The sequence below is a fragment of the Canis lupus genome, chromosome 24 (assembly GCF_048164855.1).
Source record: "Canis lupus baileyi chromosome 24, mCanLup2.hap1, whole genome shotgun sequence".
Lineage (NCBI taxonomy): Eukaryota > Metazoa > Chordata > Mammalia > Carnivora > Canidae > Canis > Canis lupus.
This window is the reverse complement of record NC_132861.1, coordinates 5204600-5222680: the sequence shown is the minus strand read 5'-3', so window position 1 is coordinate 5222680 and position 18081 is coordinate 5204600. Positions and strand designations below refer to the sequence as shown.

General features: G+C 34.7%; 1 protein-coding gene across 1 annotated transcript in view; it reads left to right on the top strand.

Moving 5' to 3' along the window:
- LOC140616562 (uncharacterized) overlaps window positions 1–18081 on the top strand; it is a 417503-nt gene that overhangs the window by 96417 nt on the left and 303005 nt on the right. The window contains exon 2 of the mRNA XM_072797182.1: window positions 5904–6296. Coding sequence (XP_072653283.1) covers window positions 5904–6121 — 218 coding nt within the window. The 3' untranslated portion in view covers window positions 6122–6296. The remainder of the gene's footprint in view (window positions 1–5903; window positions 6297–18081) is intronic.

Sequence of the window (18081 nt, the reverse complement as noted above, 5' to 3'; positions counted from 1 at the left end):
AAAGGCAGGCGCCAAACCGCTGCACCACCCAGGGATCCCTCCTCATGTATTTTGAACATTAATCCCTTACGAGATATATTATTTGAAATATCTCCTCCTCTTCTCTCACTTGCCTTTTTACTTTGTTGATTGTTTTCTTTGTTGTGCAGAAATTTTTAAAGTTTGATATAGCCCCTTATCTGGTTTGCTTTAAGTTAATTTTTCTTTACTTATTTTTCTTCAAGTATTTGGTAAGAATTCTCCAATGAAGTCATCAGAACCTGGGCTTTTCAGAACAATTTCTATCTCCTTATTAGTTATAGATTTTAGTTTTTTTAATTTCTTCATGATTTGGTTATTTTTGTTTTTATGTTTAAGAAATATATTCATTTCCTCTAGGTTATACAGTTCTTTGGTATATAATTGTTCAAAGTAGTTTCTTGTGATCCTTTGTATTTCTGTTACATCGATTGTAATGTCCCCTCTTTAATTTCTGATTTTAGTTCTTTGAATCTCATCTCTCTCTCTCTCTCTCTCTTTTTAAGTTGATCTAACCAACTGGTGGTCAATTTTGTTGATTATTTCAAAAAACTAACTGTTATATTCTTTGATTTTCATCTTGTTTTTTCTATTCTCTATTTCATTTATCTCTGCTCTAATCTTTATTATTTCCTTCCTTCTGCTAACTTTTGGCTTAGTTTTCATCTCCTTTTTCTAGTTTCTTTAAGTGTAATGTTAGACTTTTGATTTGAGATCTGTCTTCTTTATTAATGTAGGGTTTTACAATTCCATGAAGTTTTGACATAGTGATCATACGTTTCTTGGATTTTTAAGAAAGATTTTTACATACCAGTTGAGTCATAAAGATATAGTCTATAAATTTCTTTTCCATAAAGTTTAACTTCATGCATTTATGTCTTTAACATATGTGGAGAACATTCTTGTTTATAGTTTAAGATAAAGGTTCATGTTATTTTTCTTCATACAGTGAGCCAATATTCCCTGTACCATTTACTAAATAGTTTATCCTTTCTCTGCTGTTTTGTGATACTATCTTGATCAAGTTTCATTCTCTATTTCTATACATGGCTCTATTTCTGGACCCTTGATAATTTTTTGATAATTGACCTACTTTTCTGTTTCTAGCATGTGGCTTTGTAATATGTAATATGTAATATGTCTAATACTTATATGGCAAGACCTCTTTTTTACTATTATTTTAGGAAATTAGCTTAGCTACTTATGAATCTTTGTTTTCCCTCATGAATTTTTCATTGTACCTGATCTTAAAAAAAAAAAAAAAACAGCTGGAATTTTTATGAATCGTTATCTTTTCTCCAAAGTTGTCTTGCCCATATACATTACATACATCCATTTATTTAGGTACTTTCTACATCTTTCAACAGTTTAAAATCTTTATTTTAAAGATCTTGTATATTATTTTTATGTTAATATTTTTAACAGCTTCACTGAAGAATAATTGATAATATTTTTAGGTTAATATTTAAAATATAGTTTTTAATAGTTTTCTTTTAAAATACTATATATTACCAATTTTCTGTTATTTTTTTGTATAAAAAGAATTTTTTGTAAGTTGACTTTGTTTCTGGTAGCCTTAATGAACATTTTAACTTGTTCTAAATGTCTCTTGATTCTGCTGGGTTTTCTATAAATAAGATCATTTACATAGAAATGTAAATAAATGTCATTTGCAGATCATGCCTTACTTATTTTTTATGTTTTCCATATTGACTAAGAGTTCTGAAACCATGTTAATAAGCATTGCCTATGGTAGACATGTCTTATTTTTGAGCTTAATTAGGAATGTGTATGAAAGCTTACTACAGAATATAATACATAATGTAGGATTTTCTTTTTAGTATGGGTTTCATCAAGTTAAGGAAGAGCTCTTTTTTTCATATCTTTCTAAGAATTTTTATTTGAAATATATATTTAACCATTAATGTTTTTTTGTTTTTCTCTCCTATAGGTAATTGTCTATTTTTTTCCTTTTCTATTCATTATTATAGTGAATTATATTGAAGACTTTTCTGATGTTCAAATACCCTTTTACTCTGGTATAAACCCTATTTGAACAAGGTATTTTAAAACCATTATTGGATTTATTTAGCTAATGGAGATTTCAGATTTTCTCATGTACATTGATAAGGGAGCATGTCTTAGAATTTTCTCTTCTAATGCTTATCCTAACTTGAAATAAGGATATACCAGCCTCATTGTGTGAATGGGAGAGCTTTCCTGAGAATTATTTACTTTTTCAAAGTTTTGTAAAAATTCACTTATGAAACTATCTAGGTTTGGGGATTTTGATTTTTGTGTAAGGAGTATTTTATTACTGTGTAAATGTCTTTAATGGTTATTACCCTATATTCACACTTTCTCTTTCTTCTTGTATGAAGTTTGGTATTTTAAATTTTTCATAAATTTATTCATTGTGTTTAGGTTGCAAAATTTATTTGCCTTTAATATACTAAGGGCCATAAAATTAGCATAAGAAACGTTATAGAAATTATTATACATTATTACATTGTTATTTTAATTGCCATTGTATTTGTAGTTATATCCCTTTTTCCATTCTGTATTTGTTCACATGTATCATTTTACTTTTTCTTGATATATCTTAACAGAGGTCTGTCCTACTTTTTCAAAGAACCAACTTTTTTTTTTTTTTAATTTTTTTTTTTTATTTATTTATGATAGTCACACACAGAGAGAGAGAGAGAGAGAGGCAGAGACATAGGCAGAAGGAGAAGCAGGCTCCATGCACCGGGAGCCCGACGTGGGATTCAATTCTGGGTCTCCAGGATCGCGCCCTGGGCCAAAGGCAGGCGCTAAACCACTGCGCCACCTAGGGATCCCGGTAATTAAAGTTAATTGATATCAAGTGGGCCCTAATCCAATAGGACCAGCGTTCTAATAAGATGAAGAGGTACCGGAACTTGCTCTCATGTGCTCTTTCTCCATCGTCCTCATATGCACAGAAGAAAGGCTATGTGAAGACACACCAAGAAGGTAGTTGTCTATAAACTAATAAGAGATTTTATCAGAAATCAAATTTGCTGGTACCTTAATCATGGACTTCTAGCTTCCAAAACTATTTGAAAATAAATGGCTGGTATTTAAAACATCCGGTGTGGCATTTTGTTATGGCAGCTTGAACTGACTAATATACTGCTCATTGAATATTAATCCTTTGTAAATATATTGATTTGGGTCCATTATGAGTTATTCACAACTTCTATACCTTTACTAATTGCTTTTATTGTTTATTTTATGAGTTTATTTACAGGGCGATGTCAAAATTATAAACATATTTAAATTATCCATTTGTACCAGTAGCTCTGTCAGTATTTTCTATATATGTTTGAAGCTTTTTTTATTAGACATATTTGTGTTCATGATCAATGTATATTCTTGATCTCTTTTTTCCTTTTATTAATACATAATATTTCTTTCATCTCTCATAATAATTTTTGTTTTGGTTTAAATTTTGTCTTACATTAAAATTGCTGTTGTTGCTTTTAGTTTAGACTTACCTGATATGTTTTAAAAAGGTCTCCTCATCTTTAGCTTTTTGCATTCTTTAAAAAAAATGATATCTGTTTTTGTGTAAAGTGTAAGTAATTGGTCCAGTTTCATTTTTTTGCATATGGCTGTCTAATTTTCCCAATACCATTTGTTGAAGATACTGTCATTTTCCATTGGATATTCTTTCCTGCTTTGTTAAAGATTAGTTTACCATACGTATAGTTGTGGGTCCATTTCTGAGTTCTCTATTCTGTTCCATTGACCTATATGTTTGCTTTTGTGCCAGGACCATACTGTCTTGATGATTACAGCTTTATAATACAGCTGTAAGCTTGGAATTTTGATGCCTCCAGCTTTGGTTTTCTTTTTCAACATTACTTTGGCTATTTGGGGTCTTTTCTGGTTTCATACAAATTTTAGAATTGTTTGTTCCAGCTCTGTGAAAAATCCTGGTGTTATTTTGATAGGGTTTGCATTGAATGTGTAGATTTCTCTGGGTAGCAGAGACATTTCAATATTTGTTCTTCCAAACCATGAACATGGAATGTTTTCCATTTCTTTGTATCATCTTCAATTACTTTCATAGGTGTTCTGTAGTTTTGAGAGTACAGATCTTTTACCTCTTTGGTTAGGTTTATTCCTAACTATCTTATGATTTTTGGTGCAATTGTAAATAGGATTAATTCCTTGATTTCTCTTCCTATTGCTTCATTGTTGGTGTATAGAAATGCAACAGACTTCTGTGCATTCACTTTATATCCTGCAACTTTGCTGAATTGCTGTATGAGTTCTAGCAATTTTTTGGTGGTCTTTCAGGTTTTCTACATAGAGTATCATTTTGTCTGCAAAGAGTGAAAGTTTGATTTCCTCTTGGCCAATTTAGATGCCTTTCTCTGATTGCTGGGGATAGGACTTCCAAGTACTATGTTGAACAACAGTGGTGAGAGTAGACATCCCTATCATGTTCCTGACCTTAGGGGAAAAGCTCTCAGGTTTCCTTCACTGAGGATGATGTTTGCTGTGGGTCTTTTGTATATGGCTGTTAAGATGTTGAGATATGTTCCCTCTATCCCTACTTTGTTGAGTGTTCTTATCAAGAAAGGGTGCTATATTTTGTCAAATGCTTTTTCTACATCTATTAAGAGGATCATATGGCTCTTATCCTTTCTTTTATTAATGTGATGTATCATGTTGATTGATTTGTGAATGTTGAACCGCCCTTGCATCCCAGAAATAGATCCCTCTTGATCATGATGAATAATCCTTTTAATGTACTGTTGGATCTGATTAGCTAGCATGAAAGACCTAAATGTGAGACTGGAATCCATCAAAGTCCTAGAGGAGAACATAGGCAACAACCTCCTTGACCTTGGCCACAGCAAATTCTTGCTAGACATGTCTCCAGAGATAAGGGAAAGAAAAGCAAAAATGAACTATTGAGACTTCATCAGGGTAAAAGGTTTTGCACAGCAAAGGAGACAGTCAACAAAACTAAAAGGCAACCCACAAATGGGAGAAGGTGTTTGCAAATGACAGATAAAGGGCTAGTACCCAAAATCTATAAAGAACTTACCAAAATCAACACCCCCAAAATAAAAAATTCAGTCAAGAAATGGGCAGAAGATGTGAACAGACATTTTTTCAAAGAAAACATACAAATGGCCAACAGACACATAAAAAATGCTACACATCACTCATCATTAGGGAAATACAAATCAAAACCACAGTAAGATACCACCTCACACTGATCAGAATGGCTAAAATTAACAACTCAGCAAATGATAGATGTTGGTGAGGATATGAAGAAAAATAAACCCTCTTGTTGGTTGAAATGCAAGCTGGTGCAGTCACTCTGAAAAACACTATGGAGGTTCCCCAAAACGTGAATATAGAGCTATTCTATCACCCAGCAATTGCAACTAATAGGTATTTATCCAAAGAATACAAACACAGTGATTCAAAGGAGCAATGCACCCCAATATTTATAGCAGCAATGTCCACACTATGGAAAAAGCCCAGATGTCCATTGACAGATGAATGGATATAAAGGAGATCATTTTATATATGATATATAAATAATGGAATATTAGCCATCAAAAAATAATGAAATCTTGCCATTTACAATGACATGGATGGAACTAGAGGGTATTGTGCTAAGTAAAATAAGTCAGCCAGAGAAGGACAAATACCATATGATTTCAGTCATTGTGGAATTTAAAAAACAAAACAGATGAACATAGGGGAAGGGAGGGAAAAATAAAATAGGATAAAAACAGATATAAAAATACCCAGGTAGACGCTACGGGTAGTTTAGGTAGGATCATGCTCTGCGCGCTGCTTGGTGATCTGATTTACTCAACACGTACTCCCCGCAGTCTGCGATGATCACCTTCTGCTGCGGCTTCCTGTCCTTGCTGCCCTAGGCCTCGATCTGCCGCAGGACATCCAGACCTTCCGTGACCTCCCCGAACACCACGTGCTTGCCATCCAGCCAATCCATCTTGTCACACGTCAGGAAGAACTGGGAGCCATTGGTGTTGGGGCCAGAGCTGGCCATGGAGAGCAGGCCTGCTGTCAGGGCAACAACGTCTAAACGCAGCAGCATGTGGATGCGGCCGCCGGCTTGTTCCCGATCTTGATGTCCTTGTACACCTGAGGATTTGACCAGGCCTTTTTGGCAGCGGCCTCTCCCTGCAGACCCCAGTTCAGAGGCAAACCATAGGAGACTCTTAACTACAGAAAACAAACTGAGGATTGCTGGAAGTGAGGTGAGTGGATGGATGAATTCGGATGGGCATTAAGGCACTTCATGTAATGAGCACTGGGTGTTATATATACAATTGGTGAATCACTATATTCTACCTCTGAAACTAATAATACACCACATGTTAACTAACTTTAAATTAAAAAAATGAAAATGGCATTTGATGACAACATATTGATAAATATATAATAAAATGTAGTCTGATAATCTCTCTTTTGGTTTGTGAGGTTAACCTTATTTACATTTGTATTTTTATTCCATTAGAACACCTTTCTGACATGTTTTTTTTCCTATTTGCGTTATTAATAGGTTTCTTTTTTGCTTCTTCCTTGTGTTCCATTGGATAGATTTAATCTCCTTTTGCTGATTTGAAATCCTCCATTTTATTTTTATTTTCTAGTGATTATGCCTAATATATTAAGGTCCAGTTTTTTTTATTTTTATTTTTTTAAGATTATTTATTTATTTATTCATGAGAGACAGAGGCAGAGGAAAAGCAGGCTCATCGCAGGGAGCCTGATGTGGGACTCAATCCCTGGACCCGTGATCACACCCTAAGCCAAAGGCAGATGCTCAACCGCTGAGCCACCTAGGCATCCCTAGATCCATTTTATTTTTACTTTGTCTTTTCAAAGACTTGAAATTATCAATATCCATATGACTCTTTTTCCAGGATGTATAGTCCTTTAGCATACTTACCTCTTCTATTGTTCTCTGTAACTTTTCCCATTCCACTTCTGTGGTGGTGGTACCCAGAGTTTTGGTTCTATATTGTTTTAAATATGCTTTCATGTTTTTGTCTCTTAAAAAACTCTAAACTTTATTAAATTATTATTCATCTATTTTCCAAATATCTTATAGTGCCTTATGCTTCATAATTTATTTCTCTTCTTTTTGGAATACTTCCAAGAAAGCTTCCAAAAAGCCTTGTGTAAAAAATGTCTTGAGGCCTGGTATGTATGAGATTATCTTGATTTCAATCTTACATTTAAATGATAGTTTGACTAAATATACACTTTTAGGATTAAAATTATTTTCTTTAAACATTTTGAGGAAACAATTCCATATCATTATCTTTATAATGTAGCTGGTGAATCAGTCAAGCTGATTATTTTTCCTTTAAACTTGACTTATTTCTTCAGATGGCTTGGATTATTGCTTTCTTCTTTTTCTTTTTATTGTTCTTCTTTCTAAAAATTACCTTATTGAGATATGATTGCTATGTAAAAAGACGTACACATTTAATATATACAACATAAAAATATATATATATACACAACATGAGTTTGGAAATAAGTATACGTTCAAGAAACCATTATCATAGCCTATGCCATAAACATATTCATCACCTCAAAACTTCCTCCTACTCTCTTTTTTTATGATTATTATTATACTGCTTTCTATAGAAGATTTTTCTCTTTTGACTTCCATCGATATTTCCTTTATGGTCCGGAGGGGGAGAGGCAGAGGAATTTTAGTTCACTTGCAACTGTTATCCGCTGTTCTTGTCTTGTTCTTCTATTTTTAAAAATTATTTGCTTGAGAGAGACAAAGTGTGAGCAGGATTGGAGGGAGAAGGAGGAGAGGGAGAAGCAGTTTCCCTGCTGAGCAGGGAGCCTGACTCAGGGCTCAATCCCAGGACCCTGAAATCATGATCTGAGCCAAAGGCAGATGTTTAACCAACTGAGCCACCCAGGCACCCCCAAAGGACTATTTTAATGTTTCCCCTGTGGTGTTCGGCTGATACTGTGGTTTTTCTATCCCAGTGTGACAACAGGTAGGTTAAGGTGGCAGCAAGTAAAAAACAACAACAACAACAACAACAAAAAAAAAAAAAAACTAGAAAAATTTCCCTGAACCTATATCTACATTGTATGCTAAGCTTTCTGCCCAAGCAATTGTTTGTCCCCTATGCTACACCCAAGTTTGTAATTGCTCCCAGGCTCTACAGGGGCTCCTCACAGGCTTTCCTTTATTTCTTCAGATGCACTTTATTTCTGTGGCATCAACAGTTGGTTGGGGCAGGGAACCAATAAATTGTAGGAGTTTGCCATCTTGCAGGAACCCTGAGCATTTCTTTTTTATAATTAAATGGCTAAGAAATACATAAAGTGGGGCTAAAGCCATTCTATTCGAATATTAAAGGCAAAAAGATATCAGAATTTTGAAGGTCTAGTGTTAAATCTACTTGAGAAAGTCATTACCTTTTCAATTGTGTAGCTTTGGGGGGAAAAGTACATAGAACTATGTAGGAGAAAGATACACAAACCTTATTAGCCTGGTCAGACAAATCAAGCAGTGTGATTGATCAATTGTATGGCAAATGTCATAGTCAGATACCCTCAATCTGGTACTTGGTGACCATTTAAATGAAGAGATGAGGAAGAGAAAGGTTAAGAATGAAATTTCTAATCCAGATGACAGAAGTGATTGGGTCACAGCCATTAACTGAGATTTTAAATATAGGAAGAAGAAGGTAATATATATGTAATCCACACAAAAAAGAATAAGACTGCCATGGTGACAGCAGAGTTATCTGGAACATTAAGAAAAATGAATTTAAGAGTGGTTTGGTAGAGATGTTTTGCTGCTAATGAAATGAAACTATGACCAAAAAATCCCAATAAAATTTTTTAAACACTTGACAACTATTGTGCCAAATTGTCTAATTTATAATTGAAAATAATTCAGAAAATCTGGTACTGTTTTGATAAATTGGTATTAACATGCTTTTAGTTTTGCTTTGATTTTTTTAATTTCAAGTTTTTGTTTAAATTCTAGTTAGCTAACGTATATGGTGAAATTGGTTTCAGGGGTAGAATTTAGTGAATCATCACTTACATATAATACCCAGTGCTCATCATAAGTGCCCTCCTTACTACCCATCACCCATTTGGTACAAAAACTACAAACTCAGTTTCAAGGATGTATGTTGAACAATTTCAGACTAGAATTGTTTACAGCAATATTAACTTTTGTGTATAGTTTCCATTTGATGTTATAAATCTCATTGCTAAATCTCCACTTTACATGGGATGAATCACTTGGAATTCATTCCAGATGTGTGACCTCAGAGATTCTCAGTTAGTTAGAACTATGAAACCGATGGGATTTCCAGTCTCTTTTGGAGTTTTAGTTCTAGTGAGCATTCTCCTCAAACATTATAGGAGACAGGTTTTTTTTTTTCCCTCTAGTTTGGATGTGTGGTATAATTTGCCAGGTTGGAAAGTTTTACTGATAAGTTAAAACATTTTTACAAAGTGGTCCAATTAAAATGTACATATAATACACATCATATATAACATTCTATTCATGCTTTCCTAATGGCAGACAAATGCATTAGCTGAGAATGAACATAAACATACAGGCATGTTATCATGATATTGAAACAGTGGGTTCATTACAAAATGTTTTATGGAAATGTATTTGTTTCAAATATGGTATAGCTATAATGAGAAAAGTTTTTCTGTCAAAATGCTTTTTGTGGCATTTATCTGAAGGGCAGCTAGGGAGGAGTCCCAGAGAAATCTGAATCTATATTCTAGGTTGACTCTTGGAGTGTTACATCTCTCTTAGGGAACACCTTGAAGCACTTTTGTTTCTCTCAATTTTTTGTTGTGGACTTAAACATCTAATTGTGATACTAAAAAAAAAAAAGTTGGTTCCATGATTTAATGAAAATCTTCCTGATCTTGAGTTCACGGATTCTTTCTTTGGCATCAAGAATATGTCCATGATTATTCTAATTCATGATTATCAATACCTAAATCTAACTGTCCTTGGTCTATTGTATTTTTCTGTGACATATTCCATGCAGTTTTGCTGTGGGCCTCATCAAGTCAATTACCTGGACTACCACTCTCCTTTCACATGATTTATTTATAGCTGATGAGTCCTTTTCTAGTTGCCACATCTTCCCTTACAGCCTTCCTCAGTAAATCCTGACAGCTCTGTTTCTCCTTACTTTCTGACCACTTATTTTATATAATGTCTTTTTGGCATTGTATTATATACAAACTTATTTTATATTTTGAATTATTTCATGTATATAAATCTTATTGACTAGAATGGTATAATTCCTTGAGGGTAAAAATATGAATTATAATTTTTAAAATTAACACCTGCTTTTCTTTTTTTTTCTTTAAAGATTTTATTTATTCATTCATGAGATAGAGAGAGGCAGAGACACAGGCAGAGGGAGAAGCAGGCTCCATGCAGGGAGCCCGACATGGGACTCAATCCCGGGTCTCCAGGATCCCACCCTGGGCTGAAGGCAGCGCCAAACCACTGAGCCACCGGGGCTGCCCAACACCTGCTTTTCTTTAAACACTGCTAGGAATCTAGGAGGTGCAACATTAGTTTGCATTTTAGTGGTCTAATTGAATTTTGTTGGCTAATTTCAACTCCACCATAAACTGTGATTTTTGAATGGACTTTATTTTTTTTTTGTAAGTTTTACTTATTTAAGTAATTTCTGCACCCCCATGTGGGGCTTGAACTCATGACCCTGAGATCAAGAGTCATACACTTCACTGACTGAGCCAGCTAGATGCCCCTTGAATGAGATTTTAAATTGAATTTATTTTATATAGATATAGTATAGGTATAGTCTTTCACTTATTTATCAATTTTGATCATTAGTCTTTTCCATTTTTTTCTTTAAGAATTTTAATTGATTTTTAGAGGTGATGAAGTGGTGTGGTATGAATCCCATCTTTTAGGAATCTTCTTAGACGTCACCTTTCTGAATCTTACCCATTCTTAATCCACTGCTCTAAGCTTTCTCTTCAGTGCTTCTTTTTCTTTTATTTTCTCTCATAACCTCACATATAGGAAGTACTAACTGACATTATAAGTCTTAGCTGTCTGTTTCCTCTACCATACTCTGAATTTATTGAGGACAGGGATCAATGGCTTAATTTTCTATTTTTAATATATATAGTCAGTGCTTAATATATAATAGGCATGAGAATGACTCCTAAGAATGAGTCACATAAAAACCATTCTAACAAGAATCCTGTGGCATAGTTTCTATTTTATAGAAACTGAAATGCAGAGTCTAAGTGACTAATCCAAATTCACACAGCAGTAACTGCACATACAAGAATTGAATCCATAGTTCTGATTTTAGGTTCAAAGGTTTCTTATATATAGGCTATGAATGCCAGAAATGTACTTTCTTAATGAGGATCAGTCTTATTTATAGTTTTTAATTGACTTGTGATTTTGAAACCAATGAATATGTTACTTACATTTTTCTTATTCAAGGCAAATTCTTAAGGTATAAGGATAATTCAGTAATCTGTGCTCTGTAAGTTTAATGTCCCATTAACCACCTTTAGAAGCAGTTCTTTTTACTTTTGTCAATAGGTTGGGGTGTCTGGCTTGCTCAGTCAGAAGAGTGTGTGACTCTTAATGTTCAGGTTGTGGGTTCAAGCCCCATACTGGGTGTAGGGATTACAAAATAAAAAGTGCTGTCAGTAGGTTAATTATTTCCAACTAAGAACATTTAAACTTAACCTTGTTAACTAAGTGATTTGAGGGGAGATATTTTAAAACTGAGATGCTGAGTATTGTAAATGTGCACATAGTGGTTATAATATTATCATTTACCCAGGTGTGAAAAAAATAATATTTTTAACTTTTTAAAAAACTCTGTTTCAATCCCTGTGATAGAACACATAGTGAATTCTGGGTAAACTTAGAATTTTTTCATTCAAAGCAAATAAGTGTACTTTTACATGATGGCATTGGGGAGCATGGCTGACCTTGGCTGTTGGCATCTATCCAGTATCTCATCTGTTGAGATAAAACTTTCTCTGTCTGCCACCTTAGCATGTTCATCCTCCTTATGATGAGGCATGATGAGCACACTCATGCACTTGGTACTCTTATCTTACCAGAAGGTCCTTTAAAGGGCCTGAAGGGCTTAGTCTCAGGGATGAAGGGAAATACAAAACTATGTAACTTCAGAACTGCAGGAGACTTGGTTGGGTGGCAACAGGCAGTATTTGCCTTCATCCACATGCTGCCAGCCAGCTTCTTTCCTCTCCATTAAGGAGGTATTTTAGAAATTGGCTTGCTTCTCCAGACACCTGCCATGAAAAGAACAAAGGTTCTTTCTACCATCATTGCCACAAACTCCTCTGAAGCTTCTAATTTACTCTTTCCTTTTGAAGCTAACTCTGGTTTATTAGGGGTGAGGAAGAAATGCAGGGCATAGAGACTCCTGCAGGAGTCTATTCATTTCAAAATGAATGTATGATATCTAGGGATACATCTACTACAGTCATATAAATATAGTCTTGAAAACTTTGAAAAAGACAAACCCAGATTTGAATAAACGTTATCTCTTGGGAGGGAGAGAGAACAAGATTGCAGAGGACTATGACTTTATTGGTTTTATTTATTTATTTATTTATTTATTTATTTATTTATAAAGATTTTATTTATTTATTCATGAAAGACACAGAAACATAGGCAGAGAGAGAAGCAAGCTCCATGCAGGGAGCCTGGTGTGGAACTCGATCCCAGCACTCCAGGATCATGCCATGAGTCGAAGGCAGATGCTCAACTGCTGAGCCACCCAGATGTCCCTATTAGTAATATTTAAATGCTTAATAATCTAAGTCCAATATGGCAAAAAAAATAGACTTCATGGAGTTTGGTGTACATTTTATGACTCCCTATAATTGTCCTTATGCTTGTAACATTTCATAATGAAACTATTTCTAAAATAATAAAGAAGAACTCTCATCTAGTTTGGGTGGAAAGTTACTAGTATATGAAGATACAAACCATAAAAAAAGTTGAGTAACATGAAGAGGCAATCCAGCAGCGGTCTCATGTATTACTTTGACAATAGAAGAGCACAGCTCATGAGAGTAAACTGAAAGGAATAAAATATTGCTGTTGACTTACTCGTTTATTAAATAAATTTGAATAGATATGTGGTGAATATTCCAGATATTAGGATAATTATGATGATAACTTACCAAAATAATTTTAATATTTGTTGGTAATATAGCTAATCTATTGTATTTCTTTTGGATTTTGACAGCAGCATTCTCTTTATTAGCTATGGCTTTTTACAGTGGTATGGATTTTATACAGTGACAATCATACTATCACTAATTTATTTTTAAAAAATTAGTGCACATGAGCTGTGTTGAAGTCAAGATCTGGATGGAGCAGTTTGAAATTTTCTTCAGCAATCAAGTAACTACTCCAACATTGAGTATCAGTGATCTTGAATGAGATTATACATTGATAACACAGGGATATTGTATTGAATTTGAGTCTTTATTCTCAATTATTCTATTAAATATTTGATGTTGCTGAAGAGGTGTTAATCTGTCATAATGAATTGGAATAGTAGAAGTTATTTTTTAAATTGGTTAAAGTAAAATAATTTATGGGATATTTGCACATATTAAGATTTTATATCATACATCATTCTTTTTATTTGGTTAAGTCTTATGAATAATTTCTCAATCTGAACTCACTCTCCTGTGCTTAATCGGAGTGAGTTAGGGAAGTAGGAAATATACTACTTCAATAGGAAGTTGAACAAGTTTAAATGAGTCAAAATATCCTGATTACCACTAGTAACACAGCTGATTGATGAAGATATGGCAAAAATAATGAGTCCAAGGACAGTCTCAGAGAATAATGAAAAACAGTTGCTTAAATTTACCTTCAGAATCAGGGTTATTATAATCATGTAATACATTCCAAGGCTGAATGTACATGAAGTTGCTGTCAGAATCTGCCTAAGGGTATTTCAACTCTGAGTAAGTGTAGATTTCATTTGTAGTCAAGAGTACACATATTCAGTTGGAAATAGTTTTGTCTCCCATTAATAGACCAGAGTAAAGCAAATTGATATATTCCCAGTGCAATAATATGCATTTTTTTCATAGGTTCTTCTGAAGTACAATATGGTGGTAACCACTTAATTTCTTAAGTGTCTAGAGCTGTCAGACCGGTTTTACCTTATGTGGTACTGCCTGACTAGCTGTATGGAGAACGATCTCCAGGCTGGTTCTGCCTTACAGGAAAAGGTGCAAGAAACAAGTGGTTAGTACCTACCTTGTGGCAGGGGTAGAGTGGCAGCTTGTCCCATCTGGCCTCTTGGTACTAACAGAGGTGGCACACAGGTTCACATCTTTTAATTTTGATATAATTTTGTAGATAAACTGCAATGAAACAATGGGGTATGGCAGAATTATTTTGAGGAATGGATAACTTCAGTATTTTACTAATTAAAATAATAAACAGGGATCCCTGGGTGGCGCAGCGGTTTGGCGCCTGCCTTTGGCCCAGGGCGCGATCCTGGAGACCCGGGATCGAATCCCACGTCAGGCTCCCGGTGCATGGAGCCTGCTTCTCCCTCTGCCTGTGTCTCTGCCTCTCTCTCTTTCTCTCTCTGTATGACTATCATAAATAAATTAAAAAAAATTAAAAAAAAATAAACAAAATATTATTTTCTTTACCCGTTATTAAAGGGTTGCTTACTTATCCCTCTGGGCTGAGCACAAATGTTGTCATTGTCATGAAATCTTTCTTGACACCCTCACTGAATTGTGATCTTTTCTGAAATGGATTACTGTAGCAGCAATTAATTTGTACCCTTTGGTGATACTTCACATATTCTATTTGTATTAATTGTGCATATGCCCTTCTTCCCAATTACTTTGCAATGGTAATACTTTCTGGTATCTGCATAGTTTTGATAGCTTTAAAAGTGTACTTTTTAGAAAATTTATTCACATTATCTTACTAATTCTCACATATACTTTATGATTCAATAAATTATCCTCAGTTTATTGACATGAAGGATGTAAGGTGGTACAAGGGCCAGCATGAGAAGACAGATTCTAGCTTCTACTTTGTTGTGTCTGTTTTGTGATCCATGAATAGGCCCCCTTACACATGTGACATTTTAGCTTTCTCTTCTGGAAAGTATGTAAGGTGGATGCAGGGCTGTGAGAGTCCATTGCCATATAACAGATTTTATAATTTTCAAAATACCAATAAAATGGTACTAATTTACTACCATTGAGAGATTGTAATCTCCTCAGGGTTAGGAACTGTGTCCCTTTTTCATCTTTACATTTTCTAAATGCTTAACATTGTACCTAATGTATAGTAGGTGTTCAGTAAATGTTGGTTGAGTGGATAAATAGGACAGGAATCTGCAGACTTTTTCTGCAAAGGGACAGATAATAAATGTTTTAGGCTCTGGACCATATGGTCTTTGTTGCAACTATTTAATGTTGCCCTTGCTGTGCAGAAGCAGCCACTGACAATATCTGAAAATATAAGCATGGGTGTGTCCCAATAAAATTATTTATGAACACTGAAATTTAAATTTCATGTAATTTTTCACATGTCATGAACTCTTATGATTTTTCAACCATTTAAAAATGTAGAAATCATTCTTAGCTCATAGGATGTACAAAAACATAATGTGTCTGATTTCATTTACAAGATGTAGTTTTTTCTAACACCTGGAATAAAATATGAATATCACTTATATTTTTAAAAATGGACTGTATTTTTTAATTTATTGCGATGATTATATGAGCATATTTTGTGTAATATTACTGGAATAGATGAGAATATTTAATCATTCACTAGTAGTATGAGGATAAAAATTGTAGTTAGAGGCAAAATTGAACATGCTTTATTGGGTTAAATATGTTTATCTTTCTTGTATTATGCTATATAAATTTTCATCATGTATTATTGGATTTTTAACTCACTTCTGGACTCATTTAAAAGTATTTCGGAAGAAATTGAAAAGGAATGTATTTATTGAGGAACAATTGATGAGGCAATAAGATGATGTAAACTGCTTGGTGTTACAGAAAGTCATGAAATTGTGCAGACTTACTCACTGCAAATTTATGCTATCTAACTTCATTTGGGCTCTTAATGCTACTTGTCAATAAAGAATGCAACTTTCCTTTTTCTTTGCTTGTTAAATTCTTATTGCATTCCTCATGGCAGCTGTTTTAGATTTTCCACACTTTTCAACTTCCAATCCTATGACATCTCTCTCATTCAAAAAGATGACCCCTGCACCTCCTATACATGTCATCCAACATGAGCTCCAGCAACTCTTCTGCCCTTGTCCTCAGATGGCTCTGCTGTCACTCTTTCCCCATAACCTCTTTTTCCTCTGTATCTTCACCTCTTTTTCCCCCCTTTATATCACAGTGGAAAAATATATCTCTTCTCTTTCCATGACTAAATTGTCACTTGAACTCTCTGTACCATTATTTTTTAACCTCTTTCAAAAATTTTTTTTCAGACAGTGATCTCCTTTATCATGTTAGTGTCTCTCTGCCTCTTTACTGGCTTTTTTTAAACTCTTTTTTCCTATAAACATTCTCAGTTTCTCCCTGTTCTTAAAAACAAGGCTCATTCACCTTTCTGCACTGCTGTAACCTGCCAGCCAAAATCTATTCCGATTGGCCAATATGCTGTTCTCACTGGGAGGTGCCTGAGCATATCACCCTTATATCTTTGCCTTAGAATGATCAAACAACAAAATCCATGTCAAAGCTATTCATCTGTTTATTTGAGCCTACTGTCGAGTTTCTTTTATGGTAAACCAATTAATGTCTTAACAGTATGGTCTGTACTCAAGGCCTTATGCTGGATGACTTACTTACTCCTTTAGTCCTTGCAGTCTGCCTTCCTTGTTCTCCATTTTTTAAAAAAGATTTTATTTATTTATTCATGAGAGACACAAGAAAGAGATGCAGAGACATAGGCAGAGGGAGGGGCAGGCTCCTCACCCAATGCAGGACTCGATCCCAGGACCTCAGGATCAATTATGACCTGAGCCAAAGGCAGACACTCAACCATTAAGTGATCCAGACATCCCAACCTGTTCTCATTTTTTGAATCTGTTGCCAAAGACCACCAGTGAGCTTTTAGGGAATAAATACAATAATTTTTATTAATAATAATCTTCTTTTACTTCCTTTGAAGTTTTTATTCTTTGGCCTTTGGAAGAGTGTTCCCTTCTTATCCCAGGCTGTTCGTTCTCTGAATGTGTTAGTTACTTTTTTTCCTCCCTGTTCAAAGATTAGCATTCTCCAAAGTCACATACCAGTCCAACTATCCAACACCCTCTCATTCTCATCCTATCTTGCACCTTTAAGCTGATGGTTGTCACATCTCTCTTGCTCTCTCTTTCATATGCTCAATTCTACATTGTCAGGGGTCTGGTGGACATTTCCACCTGGATGTCATATAAGCATCTCAAATGCATCATGCCTGTGACTGAATTTAAGATCTTTTGAATGAATTATCTTTCACTCTCCTAACTCATTTCCTGATTTTTAAAAGGTAGGTTCTCTTTCTTCAGTGATGAAATCCTAGAGCCATCCACGACTCATTCTTTTTTATTATCTCCCAAAGAAAATCAATCCTTAAGTCCTAACAAATTTACCTTTGGAATATTTCTGACATCTTTTCCTTCCTCTACTTTCCCACTGCTACCACTTTATTTTTTTAAATTTTTATTTATTTATGATAGTCACAGAGAGAGAGAGAGAGAGAGAGGCAGAGACACAGGCAGAGGGAGAAGCAGGCTCCATGCACCGGGAGCCCGACGTGGGATTCGATCCCGGGTCTCCAGGATCGCGCCCTGGGCCAAAGGCAGGCGCCAAACCACTGCGCCACCCAGGGATCCCCCACTGCTACCACTTTAATTTAGCTCTTTGTCACATATCTTTAAGAATTGGTGGCATTCTCTTTATTGGTTTCATTTT